Source organism: Mustela nivalis (assembly GCF_964662115.1).
Source record: "Mustela nivalis genome assembly, chromosome: 1".
Lineage (NCBI taxonomy): Eukaryota > Metazoa > Chordata > Mammalia > Carnivora > Mustelidae > Mustela > Mustela nivalis.
In genome coordinates, this window is record NC_139020.1 from 69,153,105 (window position 1) to 69,174,140 (window position 21,036).

Sequence of the window (21,036 nt, forward strand, 5' to 3'; positions counted from 1 at the left end):
CATATTAGGAAAAGGAGGAGGATAGGGAGAGTCTAAGATTGTGTGTTTTGAAGTGAGACTGGGTGTGCCATTGACTACCACTCACTTATTGTGCAACCTTGGGCAAATCTCAACCTCAGCATCCTTCCATGTAAAGTAAGGATAATAGTACCTACCTTACAGGGGTACTATGAGAATAAAATGAGACAATGTCTTTTAAAAGCATAGGCCAATATAAAAAGCAGGCTATTCTTAAAATTAGCACCCCATTCTTCATTATTTAGATCCATGTATCCTTTTCCAAGTATTTTTGAAATTATGGTATTTGTTTTAATCCCTCACTAACAGAAAAACTAAAAGAATATAATCCTCATTACTCTTAGAGAAGCATTTCTTGGAAGCTAATGAGTTCTAAGGACAAAATGTATGTGCTAACAGTAAGCATTAGGTAAGTTACCCTTGTGATGATACATCGGTTTAACATACAAGGGTAGAGACATACAGCCAAAGATAAAGGAATATCTTCCAGAGATGGAGAAGATGAATAAAGAAATATTTTAAATATATGGGTTTTATTTCAAAAGAGATGTAGCTAAGATTTTTCTTAAGTGGTAAGTTGGGGAGGAGACTATAAAAGATGGATAAATTCTTTAAGAATATTAAAAAATTAAAATTAAAATTTTTCTAAAACGTCTCCGATTTTATTGCCAGAAATGATATTGCTAAACTTTGTCGTGAAATATAAAAGATGGTTTGCATCTGATTTCTGAAATGACATGAAGTTAATAAAACTTAATGCAGAATTCTTTTCATTCAAATAGACCCAGTGATCTCAATTCCTATAAAGCAACTGAGTCCAAATCTAAAGCCAACCTGTAGCTTGATTCAATCCAGTCCTTACCTAGAAAAGACCACAGCCCACTAGCTGTTTCCATTCATGCCCCGTTATTACTCTTCATAGCCTTTACTTCTCATAAATTCCTGTTGCCAGGCTTCATTGCTGTTTGTCAAGCTGATTCTCCATCATTTCAGTTTCCACACTCTCTAACACTGCTCTACAAAACCTGCTCTCCAGCTTTGAATCTGACGCAATATTCCCCATACCCACTATGACTAATGCACCTGATGGCTTGGAAAATCCAACTATATATTCCTCTCCACTAAATGACTACTCAGAATCTACCTCCTCTATGAAATTATTCTCAGTACAATCTAGGACTGTCCTGAATCTCTTCTTCTGCCCATTTCATGCAAGTATATCTTCATAAACCCAGACATTCCTTTTTCCTCTTAAAAATGTGAATTCATTTTGAATGGGATTCCCAAATAAAAATCTTTCATATCTGTGAGAAATCCTATGGGGCTAATGAAGAAATATGTGGTAAGCAGTGAATATTTAACTGATTTATTCAATTTTATCTTTTTGTTTAATTCTTACATTTTTTTTATTTATTTTTTTAAAGATTTTTATTTATTTATTTGATAGACAGAGAGAGATCACAAGTAGGCAGAGAGGCAGGCAGAGAGAGAGGGGGAAGCAGGCTCCCCCGCTGAACAGAGAGCCCGATGTGGGGCTCGATCCCAGGACCCCGAGATCATGACACAAGCTGAAGGCAGAGGCTTAAACCACTGAGCCACCCAGGCGCCCCTACATTTTATTTTTTAGCAAGGATAAAAAATAGAAGTAAAGCACATTTTTGGCATCGAGAATTTGACTCTGGAGCCAAACTATTTAGTTACTAATGCCAGCTCTATTACTTACGCTGTGTTCTCTCTAAATTTCAGCTGTCTCAACTGTTAAATGAGGGTAATGATAGTATCTACTTAATAGGATTTCTTGAGGATTAAATTAAATAATCCAAGTACTTTTTAAAAGGGCATATTATATATCAAGCACTCAATGAATGTTTGTTGTGTTGTTCTTATTACTATTAATTTATCAGAAAAGCATAACCAGTCATTTTTTAAGGTTTGAGTGTGTGTTTGAATGACTCATACAATGAGGCTCACTAACTTGAGTAAATGTCAGTTTGGCTTGAATTCAAGTTTGTGCCTTTCCTTCCAAGGTTCTGAAATTATATCCAGAAATCAAAATAAAATAAATAAAAATAAAATATAATAAATATAATATATAATAAAATAAATAAAAACAAAATAAAAATAAATTCTTGTTTCCCATAACACAGCACCTGAAACTATTAGACTTGCCAATACTCTCTTTATTTTTGCCCATAGGCTGAGTGTGAAGTCATCCATAACCTCCAAGGGATTGAATACAATGGATACTCCAATTCCTGTCCCATTGGACTTCCTTGTGTTAGACACCATCTACCCTCCCTTTCCCTCTTCCTTTGACTTCCAGGCACATGTCCTGTTTATTTTCTTCCTGTATCTTGGGCCCAATACTTCTTAGTCCCTTGTGGTTATCTCTTCCCTTTCTTCAGGATTGTGCTGATGCCTATGTAACTTCCTTCTCACTCCATACACTTGCCTTCAATTAGGGCATTATCTCTCAGGATTTCAACATGTGGATGACTCCACCTCCATCTTTACTGCCACTGTCTCAGGCCAGGCCCTTACTGTTTCCAACCTAACTTATGGAAATTGCCTCTTAAATTGTCCCCTGGCTGCCATCTTTTCCCCACTTTAAAATCTCTCCTTTACACAACAACCAGAATGACCTTCCTGAAACATAAATCTGACCTTGTCACCACCAATCTAAACTCTTTAATGGTTTCCTTTACTTTGCTGGATAAGACCTTTAAATCTTAAAACTACCCATCCCTTCTGTACTTTAATGACCACATTAAAAAGGCACCCTACAGGTTTTCGTTGTTGAGATTATGCCATTTCAAACAAAGCACATCATTCTAAAAGTTTTTCCAGGGCTATACTTTTTATTCAAATCACTTTCCATCAAACACTATTGACTCCAGCCTTAAAATCAGAAGAGGTCATCAACTCCAGTAAATGAATTTTACCAAATCTCCTGAATTGAATATTTTTTTGTTAAGTCAATTATACACAATTATACACACACACACACACACACACACTACATTGTCACTCTTTTTCAAAAATAGGTTATAGAATTCTCATGATGGTGAAAGCGTATTGTATAAATACATATACTTAAGTATACTTAAAATCAGTTAGACAAAAGAAACAGGGTAATAATGAAAACTGACTATCCCAAAATTTAACAGCATCGTCCACAAGTTTAGAATTTAGATCCATAATACATTCAGATCCTATTATAGAACTGCTAACCAGCAATATTTGCTAGAAACTGATGAACACTGTTCACACATCTCAGAGACTTCTGTCAATGTGTATGAATGAACAGTGGAGGGGAATGTATAGCAAATCCAAGAGAAATGGCTAAAGAAAGAGGGGATGATGGTGAGACCTGCTGAGTCTCACCTGCTGAGTCAAAGTCTGAATTACATCCTGACCATGGCCCTATTTCATACACACAGACACACACATGTACACACGTGTACACACATGTACACACACACTTCTTAAGACAGCTAATTAGACTTTCAAAATACTACTTTCTTCATCTTTAGAATAAGGTGCTTTAATCACACAAATCTCGAAGGCCCTTGCCAGCTTTGAAATTTGAATATTTAGTTACAGTATACCCACAGAATAGAACAGCTCTCCTCTAAACTATGCTTTGAGAAGGATAAAATCCATGCTTGCCTCTTAGTCACAGTTTAAAGGCCTCTTAGGTATCCAGACTTAATGAGGCTCCTTAATCTATATCCCTGCAAGTCTCCACCTTCAAGTGTTAAAATCGTTAGCTTCCTCACTGCCCTAACTATGCTGGACGTTTTCATATAATGTAGCCTAAGTAATTCCAGGCTTAAAGCAATAAAAATTTAACAGAGAATTCAACATAACTCAACCCCCTGCTTTCAGGTCCAAGTAATGATACCTTCTTAGTCTTCCAGTGACACACACTAAATACTTCATAAGGAAAGAGCTGGATAAGTGGCTAGCATGTGTTTTTAGCTTCAGCTTCTTGCATTAGGGCTATAACAGCTGTATGCAGTAAAATTCAAGGGTAGAGTTAGCTGTATCAGACAATTTAAGACATCTACACCATCATAGTCATAGCAGTTGGACATATTTTCTTCAGTGGAGATTTAATGTACTAGATGGGATTATAAGTGAATTGGATTGGCTTCACCATTTTGTATCATATTTTGCTTTGTGAAGAGCCGTAGGCCTGAGTCTATATAGTTAGACTTGGGGGCTTAAACATAACCAACAAAATATAATGAGAATAAAACAAGGCTTCATTCTATAGTGTATCAACTGAAAAGCTATACCAGCATTAAATAGCTCTGCTGATATGTGGAAATGTCTGTCTTAGACCATCCTCTTGTAAACTTTCCTTTAGAGAGCAAACCCTTGACGTATAGCTACAATTGTACTCCTGTCAAATACAGGTAGGGTCCTGCAAAGTATATGAAAACAAGAATCCAGTTGCTTACCTGCATTATTAAGCAAAAAAAAGCGGGGGGGGGGGGGGGGTGTGCAATGTGCTTCACATAACTCAAGCCAAATTATCCACATCCCCTAAATCAGAAGTCCAAACCTCACAGAGAAAATCAAGCAACCTAATTTCAGTTTGCTTTGATTTGAAGACATGTAAGCCTTGGAATTGAGTCAGAGAAATGTGTGAAGATGTGATATTCAGAAAAAGAAAGACAATTCACCCAGTCAATGTAAGTCCAGGAAGAGTGAGATTCCTCCCACATATCACTGGCCTCCCAGCCACCTGGAACTTGAACTCTGAGCATCACTTACCCTATGACGATACAGGAGATGGCAGTTCCCAAGAAGGCATATGTTAAAATAGATCCTAAGTTTTGAAAAAAGTGTCTCTGGGGAGAAAAGAATATTTCATATAATACATCCATGTATTTTCTTAGTGTAACAGGAAATAAAAATAAAGGTATGCACTTTCACAGCCCCTCCCTCCCTTCACTGTTTAGGCAGATTTGGGTTTTGAGCCTCAGTTCCTGGCTTTATCGTACAAATAAGGTTGAACCAATTTATACTGCAAAAGACAGCATTTTCTCAAAGAAATGGGGGAACAAATACATCCAGAAAAATGACAGGATAGAGATGACAATATGACTGCCAGAACTGGCTGGACCTGAGAGAGTGAGCAAAGAACTGGGGTAATGTCCATGGAGGACTCTGGAATGATTCACAGAAGACAAAGATTTTAAGAAATTTTATTGTCAGTGGAACCCCTTCAGTATTTTAAAAAGAATACTCTAAAATATTTCAGTTGCCCTTTGACTTATTGAATCTCTGACTTCTATTTCTTTTTTAACAAATCTCACAAAATAATGGCTAGTATCAGGGCTAGAGATAAGGAAGGATGACCTGAATTAATCCAGCCTTCTAAGTCTTCTCAAATGCTGGCTTGGGAAAACTCCCTTCCAGTTCTGTAAGTGGGAGCTGAGTAGTTAGAACTGACAGCAAGAGGGAGCCTGGAGTACACAAGAAAATCAGGTCTGTACTGAACAAGCCGGCTGCTGGAGCTGACGGGCTAAAGGGGTGAGAGCCCCACGAGTCTGTAGGGTGGGGTGTGGTCAGCAGAAATGCAACTCTACTCCCTCTGCATCTCAAAATTCAGACACACCAGAGCCTCAATCTGTAGTACAGGAGATGCTAGCACTTAAACTATTAAGGGAATGACTAATCTATGAAAAGTGCACATTCAGGCAGTACCTAAATAATGTCAGGCAAGAGCACAGAAGCTACAAAAGTGGACTTCCTTTCTGTGAATATCAACAGCTGAATATTAGCAAGACATGTTGAGTTTTCACCCTGATTGATAAACCCCACGTCTCTCCAATTAACAGCTAATTCTTTGGTTACAATCATCTAGAATAATATTGTCCAATGGAAATATAACGCTAGACACATATGTCATTTAAGATTTTTCTAGTAACCATATTAAAAGTAAAGTTTTTTAAAAAGCAAAATGATTTTTGATAATGCATGTCTTATTTAACCCAATATATACAAAACATTATCATTTCTACATGAACTCAATAACAAACATAATGGAGATATTTTACATTCTTTTTAAATACTAAGTCTACTACATCCAATGCATATTTTACACTTAATGCACATCTTCATTCAAACTAGCCACATTTCAAGGGCTTAATGGCTGCATGTGGCTAATAATCAGTGTATTAGGTAGAGCAGATTCAGAAGAATTCTAAGTGTGTCAGAAATCTATCATTTAATCTATGATAATAATAACCTTTTGAATTAAATAAACCCATAAATAATTGTTTTTTCATTTGTGCTGGTACAATTCTCTACTGATAAAAGAAGAAAATAATCACTGTATATTTACCTTCTTCAGGCTGTATCCTGCATGAAATATAATTGGTGGCAGTAAAACATTGAAGAAGATTTCTGGATCAAATGTCATCTGCCAGAAAAGATAAAAATGCCGTTAGGAAGATGCTCCTTTTGGTCACTAAAAAAAATGTGCTTTAAAAGTACAGCTACAGTCACTTCTGCTAAGTTTGTAGGAGGTATATTAACATGCTATTAAATTAGCACAGATGAAAATAAGAAAAGTACAAACTTAGAAATTAACAAATGCGATAAAACTGTGAGACAATATTTTAAATGTGAAGCGTATTCATTCTATAGCTAATAAAATTCAATAAAACCCCTCTGGGCAAAGAGAACTCTTCACATTTATTTTGGTTAGTTGTCTATTTATCACATTTCAGATGTTTTCATTCTATTTTTTTCTGGTCCAAGAAATTTTCTGGCAGTGCCCAGACATTTTAGCTTCTGACAAGAATATAGTTAAACTTTGCCCATATAAAATATTTTTTAAAATTTGGTTTTAGTTTTCCCTACTTTATCCCATTCAGGAGTTTTAAATCTTTTCCAGACTTTGTGAAAAATTTATTTGAAAGTGCAAATGGATTTTTCTAATATTTGTTTATTGGCTTTTACTTAGATGTTAAAGTTGGCCCAAAAAAGTTACTTGGTATGAAATATGGAGAGTCTTCTTTTTTAAAGATTTTATTTATTTACTGGACAGACAGAGATCACAAGTAGGCAGAGAGGCAGGCAGAGAGAGAGAGGAGGAAGCAGGCTCTCTGCAGAGCACAGAGCCCGATATGGGGCTTGATCCCAGGACCCTGGGATCATGACCTGAGCCAAAGGCAGAGGCTTTAACTCACTGAACCACCCAGGCACCCAGCAATATGGAGATACTCGAATCAAATATCCACTATTTACTGGGAAGTCTGAAATAAAACTCTTTTTTTTTTTTTTTAAATCTTTAAAATCTCACTTAGACTCATCCTCTTCCTTCTTTACCCGACTCCCCAAACACATACACAATGTCATTTATTATTCACCACTAGGGCCTTTTTACCATTATAGTATTCGACAAAATGTTTCAGATACATGGTTTCACAACTTTAGTATTTAATTTTCCCTCCCTTCTTTGCCTAATTCTAACTCATCTCAGAAGCTACTCTTCTCTGAAAACCACTTCAATTTCCCCAGTTTCTTCTATGCTTTTTTTAGCACTTTGGACTCTCCTTCTCCCTTTCTATAACAGCCCCTTTACATTACTCATGAAATACCTGGAAAGGGGTGGGTGCAGGTAAGAGTTACCTAATTCAGCCAGGTCTCTTCTCATAAACTCATCCATTGATGCTACAACTGCTTGTATCAATGAGCATTCAGATCGATCAACTAGGGCTCATCCATAGCTCTCTGTCCCTGAGTTTCTTCATCTTTAGAACGAAGATACTTATGTGATACTTAATTCTAAGGTGGTTATAAAAATTAAATCAATTAATATTTGTAAAGCCCTTGTAGCACTGCCTAATATCTAATATGCACTTTTAAGTATTTATTAGTAAGGAAAATAAAATATTTTTCAAGTTATTCTATTTGAAGAAACTGCCCTAATGTTAGGAACTCTTGAAGGTTATGGCTATGTAAAATTTGGGCAAAGATACTACATTTCCTTCTAAGTTTGTTCTTTTTTCTAAGTTTATCTGATATACCATTATTGACCTATTTTTTATGAGGTCTCTTTGAAAGTATATCAATTACATATTTGAAAGTTTTTAGCAAAGAGATATATTTCTGAGTTTTGCAGGAATAAAACAAGGCAGCTGTGATCATCTGGAAGAAAAATGTACATTGGCACAAACATTTTGGACAGAAAATCCCTTGCCTCAGCAGTTTTTCTGCAAAAATCAGGTTAATCACTCAACCAGAACATTTCAATAATCAGAATGCCCCATTCCCTGCCTGCGGGTTAACTAATGTGCTATTGAATTATATTTTCTGGAGCAGCCAGATGAAACTGGCAGGCTGAGAATGGCATGCAGCATACGAGGATTTATTTGTATATACAAAACAGATTTGTGTTCCTTTCAGACTTGCTATAAGCTTAGGAACTGCTAAATCAGAGTTCTGGGAGTAACTCCAAGCCCAGACAATTTCTCAGAAATGGTTGGATCTGCTGCTGTACCAATCTCCAGATGGCGATTCCACATGTCATTTTCCTCAGATTTTGTGTTCAAATCATGGTCTTGGAGGTGGGACTATTTTTAAAGTCCAAACAATTAAAATTTTTCAATATAGTTTGAGGGGGAAAAATCTAAGATAAAACAGAAAGCTAAAAATATTTCAGCTAAAAATGTTAATCCTTTAAGATACAGAATTTAGTGATGCCTGAGTGGCTCAGTTGTTAGGCAACTGCCTTTGGCTGAGGTCATGATCCTGGAGTCCTAGGATCCAATCCTGCATCCGGCTCCCTGCTCAGCAGGGAATCTGCTTCTTCCTCTGATCCTCCCCTATCTCGTGTGCTCTCTCTCTCTCTCATTCTTTCTCTCTCCCAAATGAATAATAATAATTTTTTAAAAAGGTACAGAACTTAGAGACTAGCCTTGTCCAATAGACGGCCTGTGATGATAGAAATATACTATAATTGTACTATCCAGTATGGTAGCCACTAGGCACATGAGCTAGTAAGCAACTGCATTGCAGGCTAGTACAACTGAGGGTCTGGGTTTTTTATTTTCACATCTCCTGTGTGGTAGCTGGCAAGTGCAATTATACCTATTTTCAAGAGACAGAGGAAAAATGAGTGGCATGCTCAGTGTTAATCAATGTGACAGATATTTCACTGAAAATTGAGTCTATATTCATAGGTAAACTAAATGTGTAGTTTCTGAGGAAACATCAGGCTAACATAACTACTTAGAACACGATGTAGGAATGTTTAAGAGGAGTTGGGACTCTGAAGTATATTTTGTTATTTTGGTAATTCCTGATTCCTTTGGAAAAGTAGAAGTGGTTAACACAATAATGTATTCAATAATTTTCAATGTTTTTTTCATTAAAAATTTAGTAAGTCTCTTCTTTGCTACAAAGTACTTAAAGACATGTGATAGATACATTAAATTCATGAAGGCTATAACTAAAGAAAGGAAAGATAATGTGCAAGCACAGGCACTGGGCTAGGCTATAAAAATTCTTTAGGACAGAGACACCATTCTGGGCTTGCTAACCTTGCAGGGAGGCTTGATGTTCAGGCAGCATATGAACTGGGTTTTGAAGGATGGATAGGAGCCTATCCATGGACCACCATAAAGAACATGATCCTTTGTCTGCCCTGGGGGCAGTGGGCCAATTCACCAAGCCACAGAGGATACTGGTAGCTTCTTGGAGTTTCAGCTATACTCAATAGCAAGTGATTTGAAACATTTTAAATATTCAAATAAATGCAGGCAAAGTAAAAAATCTCAAAAACCCTATAGGTGCTTTTACTATAAACAGACTTCAAAGAAAACTTGGCTGGCTCAGGGTCGACAGAGTTGGGACATACCTAGAAACAGTTCAAGAGTGTGTGTTTCCTTTTCTCTGCCCTAAGTTATGCTTTTGATAGGAGGTCACACACTTGGGAAACAGAAATAGACAATGTAGAGCTCCTAAGGGATAGGGGAGGAATTTAATGCAGATGATATTACCTAGACTATGAGCTCTCTCTGACCCTGTGGAGATGGATTTAAACTACACTCATTCAAACATGGAGTAAAGTAGAAGTATTTTATACAAGTAGGATTAAACAATAAAGTGGCCAGTGGGAATATAAATTTGTAGACCCTCTTAATAGGGTAATTTGGCAATAGGTATCCAAATGTCAAACGTCCATACCATTTGATTCAGCAATATCTCATCTGAGAATTTATCCTACAGATATGCTTGTATATGTATGGAATTACATAAGGACAAGAGATTCACTGCAGATGAAAGAATAAAAAAAGTTGGAGATGATTAAACCATGAATTGATTAAATAAATTACGTGTGATTCATACAGCTGAATACTATGTAACTTTTAAAAAGTCCAGGGGAGGGGCACCTGGGTGGCTCAGGGGGTTAAGCCTCTGCCTTTGGCTCAGGTCATGATCTCAGGGTCCTGGGATCGAGCCCCACATCGGGCTCTCTCCTCAGCAGGAAGCCTGCTTCCCCTACTCTCTCTGCCTGCCTCTCTGCCTACTTGTGATTTCTCTGTCAAATAAATAAATAAAATCTTAAAAAGAAAAGAAAAGAAAGTCCAGGGAAACTGTCGATGCATTGAAATGGCTGCTCTCAGGGCACCTGGGTGGCTCAGTAGTTAAGTGTCTGCCTTTAGCTCAGGTCATGATCCCAGGGTCCTGGGATTGGGCCCCACATTGGACTCTCTGCTCAGTGGGGATCAGTGAGGAGCCTGCTTCTCCCTCTCCCTCTGCCTGCTGCTCCCCCTACTTGTGCTCTCTCTCTGTCAAATAAAGAAAATCTTTCAAAAAAATGAAATAGTTGCTCTCTATAATTTGTTGTCAAGTTAAAAGAGCAAGAATAGCATGTCTAGTGCATATAACAAAGATTGCTATGGACTCACCATACCTCATTTCATTTTGTCCTTGTCAGACACCTAGACTTCATTTCCTTGTAGTCATATGGAGTCATATGACAGAGATCTAGCCAATTAAATATGGGCAAAAGGAATATAAATTATTTCCAAGCCTGGTCCCTAAAAACCTCTAAATCTTTCATGCTCTATTCCTTTCTTTATTAGCTCATATAGAGCATCTGGCAGCGGTCTCAGATCTCTAGGGACTGCCAGAGCCAGTAGGTTAAAGGAAGTTGGGATGACTAATGGCAACTGGAGAAGACTGTAGTTCTCCCCTCACTGGCCCAAAGGCCATACTGCACTGGGACATGAGCAAGAACTAAGCCATTATCATGTTAATCATTGAGATTTGGGGGTAGTTTGTTAAGGCATTTTGCCTATTCCAAGATTTGTGCAAAAAAAAAGGGATGCAGAATATTTACATATATATGTAAATATGTATATATTTACACACACATACATACATACACAGACATAAACTACTGGTTGCCTCTAGTGAGGCTAGGAAAGGAAAGTTGGTAGTAGAAAATAAAGGTAGAAGTTGGAAGAAGGATTTTCTGTATATTTAGTGAGCAGGTGATTATCTTTGTCTGGCTTCATATCTATAAATACAGAGATGACCACAGCTTAGAGCAGTATATCCCAGCATTTTCCCCATCATGATACAGAACATGATTATATTGGGTCAATGGGGGCAAGCTGCAGGAAAATTAGGTTCCTGGTGAGACTACACAGGGCTGAAAGTATAAGCTTGGGCCTCTGACCACTCTTAGCCCAAGGATGAGGGAATGGATATGTTGTGGCACACCTGTAACCCATCAGTACACCAGCTGAGGCATGCTGTGCAGGATTTAACACTCCTGGCCCTGGTCCCACCTTTCACTCATCCCCAGGAAACAGTGACTACTCTGATTATTGAGTTGGAAAAAAAGGAATTGAGTGTATGCAGCTTAGTGCTGTCCTCTCTCCACGTTGGAATCAGCCTGCTTGCTGAGAGTAGATGTCCCTGGCTCCACCAAGACCTAAATTTAACAAGAGCAAAGACCAGCAGGAAGGCCCTGACACTCCAGCTGAGTCTGCAGCTAGGTGTGTAAGTCTTTCTAGTTCTAGTGGAAGATGAGCAAGCCAATTCGCAAACCAATCCTCACTATTTCAACTAGTTTTTGATCTCCATCTTTATCACTTTTGTACCTATGTCTCAATTAGTTACAAAACAGATGTAATTAACAGGGAAATGACCTATTCAAGATTCTAACTTAACTATTTTGTATATTTTGAACACCGAGCTATGTGAATGTATTATCTACTCAAAAAATAAAGCCATTTATTTATTTATTTATTTATTTATTTATTTAGAAAGATGTCTTGAGTAGATTAATTTGGAGGGGCCTCAAGATTGTCCTGAATGAAGTGAAACTATTGTCAAGTTGCAGTTACCAAAATAAGTCAAAGTAATGACCATGTGAATTCAGGTGGCCATGACAGAATGGAAAGAAACAAACCGAAGAGATATTAATCTATTCAACAAGTATTTACTTAGAATAAACTAGGCATGTGGCAAAGAGGATTAGCAGGACTTGCAGGTAAAATAGAGCACAAAAAACCGAAAAACTCCAAAAGGATCAATGTTTTTGCCACCTGGATGAATTACTGTGAGAATGTGGTTGGGGAAAAGCTGATGGTGGCAGAGATTAAGAGAAGTCAGAAAAGCTGAATGCTAATTGACACTTTTGCTCATTGAGTCCAAGATGTCTGTGAGACACTCAAAAATCCATTCTTGGAGGAAAGGGCAAGGCCAAGGAGAAACGATCCAGAATCATCAGCATAGAGGAAATGATTTGACAAGTTTAGTTGAGATCTCTGAAAGAGTGAGCACCATAGAGAAGACAAGAGGACCAAGGACAGAATCCTGGAATTGGGAAGAAGGATACTACCAGGGAGAAGACAAGGAAGAAATAGAGAATGGGAAACAATGATGCTCAGGGCCATAGAGAGGCAGGAAGAAGTGTGGTATAAGGAGGTGCTACTCCCTAACGCAGGGCTGCCAGATTTAGCCAATAAAAATACAAGATGCCCAGTTAAATTGGAACTTCAGATAAATAATTCTTTTTCAGAATAATTCTCTAGTACTACATCTGGGACACTTCTCAATTATTAATTATTTAACTGAAACTCACAAAGTAGAGTTAGAGACCAGAATGAAAAAGCCCAAAAGGAACCTAGGTGTGTTTAGCCCCTGGCTGACTGAGGGAACAGCAAAGGAGCAGCTGACTCTCCCTATCCAACTCTGATGTCTATGGCTACAAAAAGGGGTTTGAGAGCTGGAAGAAACACTTTGGGTTTCTTAATTAGGAAGTGGTTGCTGATCCTTTTCAACTGATTTTCAACCAGAAGTGGGTACAGAGAGTTGAGGAAAAAGTGAGTGATGAGAAAGTGAAAGCAGTGGGTTCTTGACCCCTCGTTTGGGAGGTTTGGTGGCAGGGTCCTTTGAGAACCTGATAAACGTCTGTAGCTGAGATAGAGAAATAGGAAACAAAGAGACAAAGGCCACAAGAAAAGGAGGCAGGAGAGGAGATCAAAACACGGAATGATAAAGGCATAAGTTTAGGGAGGTAAGGAAGTGACATGAGCAGCAAAAAGATAATTCATGTTTTCTTAAAAATAGGGAGAAATCCTACTTTTTTTTTAAAGATTTTATTTATTTATTTGACAGACAGAGATCATAAGTAGGCAGGGAGGCAGGCAGAGAGAAAGGAGGAAGCAGGCTCCCTGCTGAGCAGAGAGCCCGATGCAGGACTCCATCCCAGGACTCTGGTTTCATGACCTGAGCGGACGGCAGAGGCTTTAACCCACTGAGCCACCCAGGTGTCCCCAAATCCTACTCTTAACATTCAAATCTGTGGAACAGACACATTAGGAAATAATTATTCACAGTAAAAAACATTCTTCCATTCCTCCAGATGTTTCCTACAGAGCCCTTGTCTGTGGCAAGCACTCATCAGAGAAACACGCTTTACCTCATGCAGGCTGATGTTTAACATGATCCCAGGATCCTGGGATCGAGCCCTGCATCGGGCTCTCTGCTCAGTAGAGAGCCTGCTTCCCCCTCTCTCTCTGCCTGCCTCTCTGCCTACTTGTGATCTCTCTCTGTCAAATAAATAAATAATATTAAAAAAAAAAAAGAAGTAATACCACAAACACTACATGCTGTCAGAGGGAGAAGCTGCCTTAGAGGTCACCTGACCTTGGGATCTGAAATCTCTACCAATGTCTGGGAAGAGGGGGAGTGATGGGAAGTGGGAGCAGCTGCTCTGTGTCTGCCCTGGATCTGTCCTCCCATTTCTGCCTGAGCAGTTTTGATTTTACATATTATGAAGAAGTGTCCGATTTTCTTGGAATGAAGGGTTCCTCTACTAAAAAATGTTGAAGCCCTGACCTAATATTATCCCCCAGAAAGTTCAAGGAACATGTAGAAGGTCAATGGGCCTCTCAGAGGCAGCACTGAGCTTAAAAATCCTAAAGCACAGTTATTTCTCTTTTATGACATTTATGTTCTTAATTTTGTTCAAATATCTTAAATGATATCTCAGAGTTCAAGTCCTTCCCTCCACTCCTCCCTCAAAGCTGGCAATACCCTTTAGTTAGAAAGGGTTTTTTTCTTTCCATGACTATGTTATTGTACTTCATATATATGCACCTATAAGAAATAACTGATATTATTTTTAGTATACAATATTATATATAATCAGTATTTTAAAAAATTCTACAGAAACTGAAAAAACATATAAATACCGTATTGCATTTTGTATATTTTAAAGGTTTACATAAATTTAACCATAAATATATTTTTGCATTCTGTTTCTTACATTCAACATTATTTTTAAAGATTTATCTATATTAATACATGTGGATTTTGTACATTCATTTAGACTGCTGTATAGTGTTCTAGTGTATAAATATACCACCATTATTTTTTCCCTTCTCTACCAAGGGAATTAGGACAATCAGTTTATTTCTTATTTTTTGCTATTATTAAAAATAATGCAATAGATATTTTTTGTACTTAAGTGTATACATGTGAAAGATTCTTTACAAGAGGAAAATACCTAGAAGTGGGCTGGATGATAAGGTGTATGACTATTCAACTTTAATACGTATTAGCAAATACTTTAAAGTGGTTACACAAATTTAAATTCCTACATGAGAGTATAAAAGTATTTCCCCATGTTCCAGCAAACGCTTAGTATTGACAAATTTCTAATTTTTGCTAGTTGGATAAGTATGAGTTTTTATCACATTATTGTTTACTTTGTATTTCCCTTTATGAAATGAGCATATCCCTAATGAAATGAACATATTTTCCTTGCTAATTGATCTTCTGTGATATCTCTTTAGTGAATATTTTGGGGTCATATCTTTTATACAGTATGACTTTTTCATACTAATTATGTCATCATAAAATCTTGTTACTATCATGGTTTGGTTATCTATATTTCGAATATATTCTATTCTGTCATCCCTTAAACTTTTCACTTGTGTTTTAATACTGTTTTCAGTCTTTTTCATGTAGAAATTTTTTTTATTTTAATGTAGTGAAATTTATTCCTTTTTTACCTGTGATTTTCACTTTCAGTAACTTCTTTAAAAAAAAAAAACATTTCCTGTCTTAATGTTATAAATATATTTTCTCCTCCTAAAGTTTCATAATTGGCTGTTTGCAATTGAGTCTTTAATCCAATCTCAAGTTTACTCATTATATGACGTGAAATAGAAATCAAATTTTTTTTCTTCCTAATGGATAGCCAATTTACCCAAAAATATGCATAGGTATTTGGTAGTTCATCCTTTTCACACTGATTTCAGTTGGCTCTCCTCTACAGTACTTTTTCAAAGATCCATAAGACATTCATTCTAATAAATATTTGATAACTATTACCCAATAGTCTATTTAATAATTCAACTATAAGAAAGCTTTATACACATAGGTATTCACTGAAGTGTTATTTACAATAGTGAAAATTTAGAAAAAACTCAAGCACATTTACATCCATTACCTGCATTTTTAAAACCCTGAGGAAAGGGTTAGTTTATGATTATAAGTAAAGTTACAAAGTTTTAGAGATCGTCTGATATAAGCCACATAGAAAAAAATAGATGTAAAAAGACTAAATAGAAGTTTATTTAATTTATAGTGGTTGCATAATGTTACAAAGTTATTGGAATTCTTCCTTAAAGGAAAAAAAAAAAAAAAACACCTTTCCAGACCCTCCCAAATGAACATCTTGTAAAGTTATCGTTTAGAATCATGAACATTTGAAATAGAATAGAACCTTTATAAAGATTAAGGGTTAATAAAAGGGATAATATGTGAGGGAAAGTTAAGAATTGAGGACCCAGATTTTTATGTTTTTTTTCAGTGGGATAAAATACCTAAAAGTCCTATTACAGAATCAGGGAAGTAAACAGTAAGTGTTACTTAAATAGTTAACTCATGTCTTGTCCAATCTATTGAGTTGTTCTCATTCTTTTCCAATATTACTGAAAAGCTGAGAATACTCCCCCCATTAGAATATCTCGTATTATGAATGCTAATATTAAAAATTGTGGACCACTGAAATATAAGCATTTTTGCATTGCAGTTCGTAGAAGCAGAACTGAATTACAGAGAAATCGCAAAAGGAGAACTTTTAATAGAAGAAAAAATTTTAATAATCATAAGTTACCATTGAGAAATTATGAGACTATTATACCATAAAACTTCTGTTCATTTTTGAAGTAAGAAAAATTCGAGAAGTTAGAAATACACTATGAACAACATACATGCAAAAATGACAGATATAAACACTGGCATTTATTGGAGGTAGGTAGTGTTTAGAACTCCAGGCAAAATTAGGTAAGAGAATTGAGAACAAAACATTTTTATAATTAAATATTTAACTTGGCAGTAGGGAGTTTTTAAAAGAACATTGAACTATGAGTCAGGAGACCTGGTCCCAAAACCAGTTCTGTTATAGATCAATCTTGATCAAGTCACATAAGCTTTCAGAACCTCAGTTTCCTACTCTGAAGCATGGGGGATAATACCTGTTCACCTCATGGAATAACAGAGAGGTTGAAATGAGCAATGCAGGGGCACTCGGTGGCTCATTTTGTTAAGTCACCGACTCTTGGTTTCAGCTCAGCTCATGATCTTGGGTCATGGGATTATGCCTTGTGTAGGGCTCTACCCTTAGCAGGGAGTCTGCTTAAGACTTCTGTTTCTCCATCTCCTTTTGCCCCCTTTTTGTGCACACACTCATCTCAAATAAAATAATTTAAAAAAAAAAAAAAGAAATGGACAGTGCAATAAGAAAAGTCTTTGTAAATAACAAACTACCTTGGTAGCGGGAATGCACAGTCATTATAATTTAGGGAGGGCCGAGTTCAGAATCTGTCTTCCTCACTTATATAGACTGGTACAGTTAACCACTTGTCAATTAATCATAATAGGTAATAATAAAAATAACAACTGACATTTCCATAAAGCTGTTACAGTTTGAAAAGTTGCCTTCATATGTAGGTTCTCATTTTTGTTCTTCACAACAACCCTCTGAAGTAAGTATTCTGAACACCCATTTTTAAGAAGTAAAACCAAGATTCACAGAGCTAAGTGACTTACCCAAAATCACCTACCTTGTAAGTAGCAAGATTTAGACTTAAACCTTACTTTCTATTTATGAGTCCATTGCTTTATTGATAACAATGCTAACAAAATTAATAGGTAATATAATTTGAACACTTACTATGAGTCAGGCACTATTCCTTTTTTTTAATTGGAGTAGAGTTGATAAACAATGTGACATTAGTTTCAGGTATACAACCAAGTGATTGGACAACTCTATATAATATGTTATGCTCACAAATGTAGCTACCTTCTGTCACCATACACCACTACTATAATTTCATTGACTATATTCCTTATGTTGTAGCTTTCATCCCCATGACTTATTCATTCTATAACTGAAAACCTGTACCTTCCACTCCCTTTCACCATTTTATCCATCCTCCTACCCACCTTCCCTCTGGCAACCATCACTTTGTTCACTGTATTTATGGATCTGTTTCTATTTGTTTGTTCATTTGCTTTGTTTTTTAGATTCCGCATAAAAGTGGAATGGGATATTTGTCTCTTTCTGACTTATTTCACTTAGCATAACACCCTCTAGGTGCATTCATGTTCTCATGAATGGCAAGATCTCACTCTTTTTAATGGCTGAGTAACACTCCATTCTCTCTCACTAGATATCACATCTTTTTCAATCATTCTTCTATCAATGAGCACTTAGGTTGCCTCCATATCTTGGGTCTTATAAATAATGCAGTAGTGAATACAGGGATGCACATATCTTTTTGAGTTAGTGTTTTTGTTTTCTTTGGGTAAATGCCCAATAATGGAATTACTGGATTATATGGTATCTCTGTTTTCAATTTTTTGAGGAAACTTCAAACCATTTTCCACAGTGGTTGCACCAATTTACATTCTCACCAACAGTGCATGAGGGTTCCTTTTTCTCCATATCCTTGCCAATACTTGCTATTTCTTGTCTTTTTGATTCTAGCCATTCTGGCAAGTATAAGGTGATATCTCCTGGTGGTTTTGATTTGCATTGCCCTGATGATTAATGATGTTGAGCATCTTTTCATGCGTTTGTTGGACATTTGTATGTTTTCTTTGGAAAAATGTCTATTAGGTCCGCTGCCCAATTGTTAATGGGATTATTTGAGATGGGTTTTTGGGTTTTTTTGCTTTGTTTTGGTTTGGTTTGTTTGGTTTGGGTTTTGGTTTTGGTGTTGAGCTGTGTAAATTCTTTATATATTTTGGATATGAACCACTTATCAGATATCATTTGCAAATATCTTCTTCAGTTCAGTAGGTTGCTTTTTCATTTTGTAGATGTACAAAGATGTGTAAAAGCTTCTTATTTTGGTGTAAGTCCCTAAAGAGACATATCTAGAAAAATACTGCTAAGGCCAATATCAAAGAGATTACTGCCTACATTTTCTTCTGGTTTTATGGTTTCAGGTCTCACACTTAGGTCTTTAATCCATTTTGAGTTTATTTTGCATATAGTGTAAGAAAGTGGTTTAATTTTGTTCTTTTGCAGGTATCTGGCCAATTTTCCCAGCACAATTTACTAAAGAGACTGTCTTCCTCATTGCATATTCTTGCATACTTTGTCATAGATTAATTGACCATGTAAATGCAGATTTATTTATGAACCTTCTATTCTGTTCTATTGATCTATGTGTCTATTTTTGTACCAGTACCACATTATTTCAATTGTTATAACCTCGTAGTATACCTTGAAATCTGGAATTGTAATACCTCCAGCTTAATTCTTCCTTCTCAAGACTGCTTTGACTATTCAGGATCTTTAGTGGTTCTATCCAGATTTTAGAATTAGTTGTTCTAGTTCTGTGAAAATGCTATTGGCATTTTGATAGGAATTGCACTGAATCTGTACATTGCTTTGGGTACTGTAGTTATTGTAACAGTATTAATTCAGCCAATCCATGAGCATAGTATGTCTTTCCATTTGTTTGCATCATCTTCAATTTCTTTCATCAATGTTCTATAGTTTTCAGAGTATAGGTCTTTTACCTACTTGGTTAAGTTTATTCCTAGGTAATGTATTCTTTTTGGTGCAGTTATAAATGGGATTTTTCTTCATTTCTCTTTCTGCTACTTCATTATTAGTGTATAGAAATGTAATAGATTTCTGCATATTAATTTTATAACTTGTAAATTTACTGAATTCATTTATTACTTCTAATAGTTTTCTGGTAGAGTCTTTAGAGTTTTCTATGTATAGTATCATGTCATTTGTACATAGTGACGATTTTACTTCTTTATCTATTTGGATGCTTTTTATTATTTTTTTTTTCTTGTCTGACTGTTGGGGCTAAGACTTCCAGTACTATATTGAGTATAAGTAACAAGAGTAGATATCCATGTTTTTTCCTGATCTTAGAGGAAAAGTTCCCCATTTTTCATCATTAAGTATGATGTTAGTTGTGGGTCTGTCATATATGGCCTGTATTATGTTGAAGTATGTTCCCTCTAATCTCATTTTGTTGAAAGTTTTTATCATAAATCAATGCTGTACTTTGTCAAATACTTTTTCTGCATCTATTGAAATGATCACATGATTTTTATTCTTCATCTTTTTAATGTGGTGTATCACATTGATTGATTTGTAAATATTAAACCATCTGTGCATCCCCCAAATAACTCCCCCTTGTTGAATGCAGTTTGCTAATATTTTGTTGAGGATTTTTCATCTCTGTTCATTAGGGATATTGGCCTAAAGTTTTCTTTTCTTTTCTTTCGTTTTATTTATTATTATTATTTTTATTATTATTATTTTCGTTTTATTTATTATTTTTATTTACTTACTTATTTATTTATTTATTTATTATTATTTATTATTATTATTTTTAGTATCTTTAGCCATGTAAGTGCTTTACATGTACTTTCTAATTTGAAACTCACAATGACCCTACAGAGTAGTTAGGGTTATCCCATTTTATAAATAGGTAAATTGAAGCATAGCGACATTAATTATTTCACCCAAAATTGCACACTGCTAAGTGGCATCTGAACCAAGAATTATGGCTCCAGGAACTATCCTGTTATCCACTCCACTGCTGGATATTTCCTTATTAGCTGCAAATACATAAAGCCTACCTAGGTTTTCCAGATTGTTGCCATGGCACGTAGTCATCAATGGTTAGAGTATCTTATGTTCTTAACACATAAACTTAACCCTATTACCTTTGTGACTCTTTACTAAGGTAGCCATTCATCCTGGTTTCATCAGAACAGTTCCAGGTAATGTCTGTTGTCCTGGCTTAATTATTCATCATCTCCTGCTCACTTTCATAGTTAAAAGTTTCAGTTTGAAAGACAAATAATGTAGTTTCCTATTCCTGATGTCCAGATTATTGACCTTTTAAAAAACTACAAATAACTTGGATTGGCTGCTTGTGGTACTGCTCTTCATTGTGTTGGTTGTCTATTTCCCTCACTATG

General features: G+C 36.1%; 1 protein-coding gene across 3 annotated transcripts in view; it reads right to left on the reverse strand.

Moving 5' to 3' along the window:
- The window catches only part of SLC9A9 (solute carrier family 9 member A9), a 679,861-nt gene that overhangs the window by 486,684 nt on the left and 172,141 nt on the right, over positions 1–21,036 (reverse strand). For all 3 annotated transcript variants that reach the window (XM_082713071.1, XM_082713070.1, XM_082713072.1), the window contains 2 exons: positions 6,377–6,454; positions 4,801–4,877 (listed from right to left, as the gene is read on the reverse strand). In XM_082713071.1, coding sequence (XP_082569197.1) covers positions 4,801–4,877; positions 6,377–6,454 — 155 coding nt within the window. The remainder of the gene's footprint in view (positions 1–4,800; positions 4,878–6,376; positions 6,455–21,036) is intronic.